Source organism: Hyalella azteca, unplaced genomic scaffold (genome assembly GCF_000764305.2).
Source record: "Hyalella azteca isolate HAZT.00-mixed unplaced genomic scaffold, Hazt_2.0.2 contig12709, whole genome shotgun sequence".
In the NCBI taxonomy this organism is placed as follows: Eukaryota; Metazoa; Arthropoda; class Malacostraca; order Amphipoda; family Hyalellidae; genus Hyalella; species Hyalella azteca.
The window spans coordinates 13,530-22,118 of NW_025942659.1; the positions used below are offsets into that span (position 1 = coordinate 13,530).

An 8,589-nucleotide genomic window follows, 5' to 3' on the forward strand; every position below is an offset into this window, starting at 1 on the left:
ATGCACATCGTGCACAGCTAAATTTCTAAACTAGGGATGATCGCAGTTGAGAAGGGAGGATATCTTTGTACCTAAAAAACGAACCTAATTGAAATTATTCCGGACATTAATTTCCGTATCTTACTTGTGAATAATTTCAAAATAGGTTCGTTTTTTAGGTACAGAGATATCCTTCCTTCTCACATGCGATCCTCCCATCCCGTACGCTGGGATGACGGCACGCAACTTTTACACTAGGGTCGCTGAGCATAGAGGGAGGAGTTATAGGACTGGGCAGTTACTATCGCGCCCTCCTCATTCGGCTGTGCGCACTCACGCCGAACAGTGCAACGTTCCAGTGTCCGACACTGACTTTAAGGTTTTAGCTTATAGTTCTGGTACTTACGATCTGCGTATTTTGGAATCATTGTATATTTTTAAAGAGAAGCCTAGTTTGAATGCTGCCTATAGTTCTTTTCCAGTAGGAATTGTGAATGGATAGGTACTTACTTTATTATTCGGCCCTTTGTCTGTAAATTTAGGTTTTTAACTTCTGTGGTTTTCACTCCGAACTTTATTAATTTTCTGACTTTATTGGTGTTCTAGATTTATCGAACTGACGATGGAGGTGGTCTCCGAAACGTTTTCAATAGAGATATGCTGAATTTTTGTGGTGTTTTCTTCGCTTTTAAATTTCTGATGAATCTGCGATTATAGCAATCTAGTGACATTATTACATCAGATACTTGCATAGCAGACGCAAGTTAGACATGCCAGTCAGTAAATTCAATCTTGAAATAAAGGATGGTAAATAAATTTCTTCGTGTTTAACTCCACCAAAGAAGTCCACTAATAACAGCAATGTAAATTGTTTATGATAACATTTTTTATCAGCGTTTATAGCCAACTCGATTTTGGAATTAAAAATGTAAACACGAAATTGTTTATGTAATTTTTCAAGGAAGTGCACGGAGAGGAATCAGCGCTCATAGCGCCAGCATGAATGTGCGCCTTCGGTGACTTTCATGACTAAAATATTTATTTCCTGTTTGTACGAATACTGGAAGGATGAGGGGAAACCTCTCTTTTGTAACTAATTGAAAATATGAATTAGCGGGAAGATTCATGATGATGTCTGGAACCGGTGATTGATCAGCTTCCCATACAACCATTTTGTCACGCGTTATCAATGATGGTTTCTCTATTTTTAATTCCAATCTAAATTTTATGGGATGAAAAATTAGTGTTATTGTAGATAAACGAGTACAGGAAATTTGCCTTGTAGACAGTACAAGTTTCAGTAGTTTATATGAGATTTACATCCATGAAGCACCACGTTTCAATGTTGAAGTGCAGGTTTCAAGCAACATAGAAGTTTATTTAAGCGTCTTCATCTCTCACCTATTTTAGGATTAAGGAAGGCTACACTAGACTTTATTTGTGCAGTATCATCATAACTTCTAGGTTAATTCGAATGAAACGAGTTGTTTTTCATTGGAGGAAAGAAGTTATGTCGACAAAACAAGCGTATTAGACCAACAGATGCTGGATTACTGTCAGTCAGGTTTGTGTGAACTGTACTTTTTTTATTGAAAATCATTCACTAATAGTTACACGAAACTTTTAAACTCTTCACAAGATGGCAAGTGCGACGATAGAGTGCGACGTTTGTAACGAGAAATTCGACTCGGGCAACCACAAGCCACTTTGCCTCGCATGCGGCCACACGTTTTGCTTCTCTTGCATTACACGGTTATGCAATGTTCGCGAAACCAAAAATTGTCCGAAATGCAGGGAACCAATTTCCCAAGATGCTGATCAATTGCCAGTTATCTTCGCATTGATTCCGACAATGAGAAATCACTTCCAAGTGCGGTGGGTTCACCTACTGAAGCTCTGTGCCCCCTGCACCAGAAGGCGCTGGTTAATGGCGCAGGGACCCCGAAAGAATTTCGAAGAAACACTTAGATTCAGATCCGCATTCAGATTTTGATTTTGACTTTACGTCCTTGTCCTCGCCGTATTGGTACCTACGTGAAATCGACACTTTTAGACCCACTTTCGTACTTCCAGCCCTGCTACGAAGATGAAATTTTGGCCCATAATAGAGCCTGATTTTAGACTGACGAATCAGAAGTCGGATCCCCAAAATTCCCCATGGGGAAGACACAAATCCCCAAAAACGACTAATTTTTTCAAAAATTCATCAAAAATCAGCCGTTGCTTGCACGCGCCTCTATCTTGGCTCCTTTTCTTTTCATTGGTTAGGGCAAGTTTCCGGAAATTCCTGGCCAGATCCGCTCAAAAAAACGCCCCCCAGGGGGGGAAAAGCGAAAAAATTATCAAAAATTTGACAATTTTTTAAAAATCGGAAAATTTTTTTTGGACGTTGCCCTTTGAGGGAGCGATAGAAAATAGTGAAATCTTTCACAGAAAAAATTGAAAAAATTCTGGATTTTTTTTCCGCCGAGAAAAAGCCGTTTTAAATTTTTGACAGTTTTCTGTGGAGGCCAAACGGTTGAAGCTAGAAAGGAAATTTTTACGTCAAATTATCTCAAAATGAAAGTTAATTAGGGTTTATATCGGACAATTTCTCAATAAACTGCTTGGCTCGCGAGATATTCGAAAAAATCGATTTTTTGACTTTTTGGCAAAAATTCAAGGCGAAATAACTCGAAATCCGTGCATCTCACAGGAACGTTTATTTCGATAAAAAATCATCCCCAGACTTGTTTTATGATATGCCGTTGAAAAAATTTCAAAATTCGAAAAAAAAATTTTTTCGCGATTTTTGCCGGATTTTTTCAAAGTTTTTCCCACCCCCGGGGTGGGGAAAATTTCAAACGAGTTATTCTCAGCCGGGATTAAAGCCACAGGCGCCAAACTTGGCACACATGTTGGGCATGATTACAGGTATTCCATAAACTTTTTTGGGCTATCCAGGGTCGTTTTTGTGGCGACAACGCATTAAAATCTAATTTTCTACAAATGAGTTTTTTGTGAGAACTGCGCAGTCGATCGTCACCAATTTTGACACGCATATAGGCACCATTGGCGTGTCTTATGTATACGTTTTTGAGGGGGTCTTCATTATTAATTTTTTCGAGAAAAAAATTCAAAACCGAAATTTTTGAAAAAAAAAAATTCTCAGTCAGGAAAAAAGCCACACGTTTCAAACTCGGTACACATGTCGACCATAATGAGAAGTAAGTCCCTATAAATTTCCAGCCCTCTAGCATCAATTTTACGACTATAAAAAAAAATAAAAAACCCTCCCCCTCCCCACCCAATTACTCGGCGACAAAGCAATGAATTGACTCGAAACTTCGCACATGTCTAGGGCATGACTTCCTGTACATGCGGTGAAATTTTCATTTGGTCATCGCTTAGTATTTTTTTCCACAAAATCGAAATATTCGTAAAGTTTTGTCGTGGAACCGACGTCCGCTCCTTCGCGGAGTTCCGTCACCTTGAACACTATTAAAGTTCAAAATCTATCAGTTACCTTCATTAAAATCATTTACTTCTACCAGGATTGTTGAACCGTATAGCGCTCCCGTAGAAAAATTGATTAGATATGAATTGTGACTGTGAGTATTGGAATTCTTTACAGGAGTTGTTTTGGTGGAAGTGTGCTATTTTAATGATGGCTTTTTGAAATTGATTGTTTTTAGAAGTGATAAGATATAGAACTGTGAGTATATATTGTATATGCCTTAATGATGGAGTTGTTTGTGGTGAGTGAATCGGTTATGATGTGAAAAGAGTGCGCTGGTGATTGAATTGACTAGGTGTGTTATTGATGTGATTTATATTATTATATTGAGCTGTTTGTATGCAGGTAATGTTGAAATTATATGTGTGAAAAGGGACTGTTGCGGCATGATTGTCCCTGATGTGCTGGATTACCTCTGCGTGGACTGCAGTGAATCCGTGTGCTTCACCTGCAGCAGGGGCACACATGCCACGCACAAAGTAGAGATGACAGACGACCTGCTTCAGGATAACGAGAACGTTGATGGCGTCTGGGCGAAAATACGGTCCACGTTGCAGAAAAAACTCGATAGCGTTAGTTCGGTCGTCACGTTATCTGATGGTTTATCGGGCTTTATTGATGACATCATCAAACTGAAGCCTGATTTTGATGGCTGGAGGGATCTGCTGTTGGCCCAGAAAGTGTCCACTGAGCAGGACCTCAAGGCTTGGAATGCCTCGGTCACCAGACTGGATGGCATCAAGAGACTCGATTGCAAGGAAATTCTCTGCCGTCTGAAATTGAACTTTGGAGAAAATGGAAAGCTACCTGAAATCAAGGCATTACTGGATGCTGCCGCTAAAACAAGTGTTTCGTTAGAAGTGAGTGAAATATTTGCTATAATACAGGGATATTTACGATGATAATCATGGGATCATACATGTGATTGTATTGAAGGCATATAATTGCCCTGATAGCTCAAAATTTAAATGCCAATGCTTCTTTGATATCTATTTTGACGAATAAGCTTATTTTAAAGAGTGCCTCCAATCGCGTATTGTTCGTAGCGTTTCACTGAGAAAAAGCCGAATTATTTTGTTCGAGTTTTAATTTTTAGCGTGACGCATGAAATATTGTTCGATCGCGTATTCAGCCTATCTCATATAACGCCGCGGTGAGGGCAATTTTTTTCCAACAGAAGGTCAAACATATAATTTGGTTGGCATTGATGAACTTGTGAATTATCAAATCAAATTATCAGAGGAAGCCCAATCCTTAGTTTGTTCATCTACGAAAATAATATTAATAATATTTTGTCTACAAACGGATATTTATCGTAATAATTAGACGTTTCTTGTTTCCTACCTTTGGGAAGTTTCTGTCTGGTAATAAAGTTACTAATATCTTTGTAATGGCCTTTCTGTAATATCTTGTAATGGCCTTCGGAGTAAAAATATATGAATTCCGGTATTTACCTTGTATCGAAAATAACGCTTCCATTCTAGCTATCAAACCACATATAAGTATATTGATCGACATCTTAATGATAACCATACTTATAATATTGGCCTGGTCAATAATGGTCAAGTTGTGTAATAATGAGTCAAGGGTTAGCAAAACTTCAATGACTTGAAATAATTTTCAGGTATAAAAGAACAATAAAAACTCCTATTACTAGAAATATGAATGTTATGTCTCTAAATTCTGAAAAATAATCTGATTGGAATATTCCCTGCCCTACAGTTAAAGACGTGTGATGTCATGCCGATTGGCAAACCTTGGATCATCTCCAGCAGTGATGAAGGAGAACGAGCCCTTGCAAGCCTGGCCAACAACATCAAGCCCAGTCGCCTCGTGGTGCTGTCCACCCACACCCGCCCCATCCCGGGGCTGGGGGAGCTGCTGTCCAGCCTCGCCGCCCACCACACCGGCGACATCAGCCTGCTGCCCCTGGACTTCTTCTGGAGGCCGGCAGGAGAGGCGGAGGGAGGCATGGGAACTATCGTTCATAATTTACGGTGGGTCTGTACTCTCATAAATTATCGCATTGTTTGAGAGCCTAAAAAATTTTGGTATGGCGTGTTTTCTCCCAAGTTCCTGCATTGTTTTGGCCCCCGAATACAGTTCACAATTCGTGCTGCTTGCAGCACTTCAGCCTTGTCCGTGACGGATGCCAACAAATAATCTGCTAGAAAATTTAGTATATTCCTATTCCATGTTCCTACTAAAGTCAAACTGTAAATAAATTTGCAAACAATAAATATCACAAGCGTGAAAAATTTTCTAAGTCAGAAAGTACCGAAATGCTTGAAAAAATCAACTTCAAAGAAATTTCTCACATACTTCTCATGAAGTCTCCTCAAATTTTGATAATCCTTTACCATGAAGAAATCTCATTGTTTTTCAATGTTATGTCTTTATATTCTATATGTTTATGTTTTATATTCATTTCATGTCAGTGGACGGCTGACTGCCTTGTACTGCTCCCCCTACATAGTCCAACTGGATCTTTACCACTCCACCATCAAGAAATACAACATTCATCTCGACTGCCCATCCGATGTACTGTGGTTTGCTAAATTGCCTAGACGTACTATCAGTGAGTAATTCATTGTTTTTATGTATATTCATTCATATATTAGTATAGGCTGGCAGAATTTCTTCTCTTAAGCAATCTTCTTCTCTTAATCTTTCTTCTCTAATTCTAATTTCTATTTCTTCTATTCTAATTTCTAATTCTAATTTCTAATTCTAATCTTTCTTCTCTTAAGCAATAGAAATCATTCATATATCCATATTCTTTTCTCATAATTTTATAGCCTCTCAAACGACTGTATTTTTGAAGCCGAATGGAATTTTTTCAATCATTGTCATCTTAAACAAACATGGCAATATTAGATGTTAAAATAATCGAAAGCGTTCGAGGAGGAAAAAATTATACACGCATTTATTTTTATTCTATACTTATTTTTCTATACTTATTCTTGAAACTGATAGGAAGTGTATAAGAACTTTTCTTGTTAGTTAAGAGTTAACATTCCCAGATTTAGAAAAATAATTCAAGTTGAATTCAAACGGAAATAGCGAGCTATTTAGCAATTGAAAGAACTGGTATCAAGACGCAAATGACGAGACTTTTAAAGACGTGATTACTAATTTGATTGCTAAATAATAGCGTACAATTTTAATGTTTATACTGTTCGGTCAACAGCAAATGTATGCTGCGCCAAGGGCGTCCCGAACAACGTTGGCACTACCTTAAAGGATAGCGGTGTTGAGGTCACCCGCTGGCACTTTCCCGACCTCAAAGATCAGGACGTGGACTGGTTGTCATACATCCTGTCATCATATTCCGACAACCGCCATCAAAGGTATGTGTTTTACAGTACGATTAGCACATGTACTACAATATATGTACATGAGTTGCATACTAACCCATTCGATGCCATGTGGCACACATCTTATTCTCCTACCCCGTAACTGCCATGAAGGGTATGTGTCGTGCAGTTCGATCTTAATATCTCCATGAGTTACATTATAACCATACCGCTGGCAAGGGATAAGGTCATTATTATTATTTTCTCGCAATTCGAAACCAAACAAAATTGAACCGGAATCTTGAATGTTACTGATTGTCAACCGTATTCCGCCGCGAGACAGTGTCGAACACCAAAAAATGCAAGCAAACTAAAATGTGTTGTAATATTTTGTTATTGTAATGCCTATACTAACTTGAGCTGAAATACACGTATCGATGCTCCTAAGGTGCTCTGAAGTACACGACTCAATGCAAAATTGATTTCATCAAGACTCGATAGAATTGAATGCATAAAAACTCAGTATAAAGTTTAATTCGCCTGATGCAGAGCTGCCCGTATCACCCAGCGTATATAGAATGCTGGCTCGTATTTGACAGTCCCTTTAATTACGACGTTATCGGGCGAAGCTGCAGGAGGGAAAAGTTCAGCGAATACTCATGATGGGAAGAACATTTTCGTCACATACCAACCGCATTTTTTGTATCCTTGAAATATGATGTTCACCCTCTGACCTTTACGAACCTAAGCTTAAGTAAGTATATGATTCATACTAACCGGTTACTTTTTATTAACGTTGCATCGAAATAGCACTAGTCACAAGCTGACAAAACATGTAAATATGTTACCATTTCTAATCTTTCTTTGCCGCATTGATCTAATATGTAAAGTAGGCGACTGGTTCATTTTATCCAATATTATTTAAACTTCATTTTTGACGATTCATTCGTACATAATATTGTGCAAAACAAAATTACGAATGAGTTTTCCTTGCAATTCGAAATAAATATTGTTCTGTTATTTGTTATATACCATTCCAGTGTGGAGCTTGTCCTGCCAAGGGATCATCTCTCTGCCGTAGGCGCTCGTCAGCTGTTTCAGAAGATACCAAATATTCGGGTGTTGTACCACGAGCCTAACGCCTCGCAACTCACGGCAACTTGTAGGGATGTTCACGCTGCTGCGGATTGCATCGAGTTGTCAACCACCAACATTCTTCAATGGATATAATACCTTCATCAGAAGTTTGGGTCAGACTAGAAGACATAATCAACCACAACTGGAAATTTTCATTTTATATTTAGATTTTAATTCACATGAGGTTTCTAAGATAATAAATATCCTTTGAGAGCGAATAGTTCTCATAGGATATATAGTTACGGCGTAGAGGCCTTCATTAATAAGCATTTGTATTTTCACAGCATTAGTTCCGGCAGATAATTAGTAAGCTTTTTTCTGAACAAATTGCATGCAGATTCATGCAATCATTTTTTACATTTTTCATAGCATTTGTTTTAAACATTGAGCAGAACCTGTGTTTGTGCATCTTTGATATTCCTCCATAGCGATCCCTGGTCATGAGTGAGACGCCGCTTCAGAGGATGTCAGGCAATGACACACCAGGCATTTCATTGCATGTAAACCCGAAAATCATTACCCGGCTGCTTTTTAAAATAGATTCTTTTCGAATTAGATGAATTGATACTAAAGTTTTAAGATTCGAGCGGATGAAACCGAACCACGGTGAAAATTCCCCACCACAGTTTATCAGTTTGAAAACAGTATAATTTCCCTGCACACTGAAACATTCCATGGCAT

General features: G+C 38.4%; 1 protein-coding gene across 1 annotated transcript; it reads left to right on the forward strand.

Annotated features, from left to right (window-relative positions):
* The first annotated feature begins 3,884 nt into the window (after nt 1-3,884).
* Nucleotides 3,885-8,302, forward strand: LOC108674840. The gene is made up of 5 exons (XM_018162813.2): nt 3,885-4,335; nt 5,198-5,472; nt 5,914-6,053; nt 6,666-6,825; nt 7,812-8,302. Exons 1-5 carry the CDS (start codon nt 3,961-3,963, stop codon nt 7,999-8,001), a joined length of 1,140 nt encoding a protein of 379 aa, XP_018018302.2. The 5' UTR covers nt 3,885-3,960; the 3' UTR covers nt 8,002-8,302.
* Nucleotides 8,303-8,589: the final 287 nt, after the last annotated feature.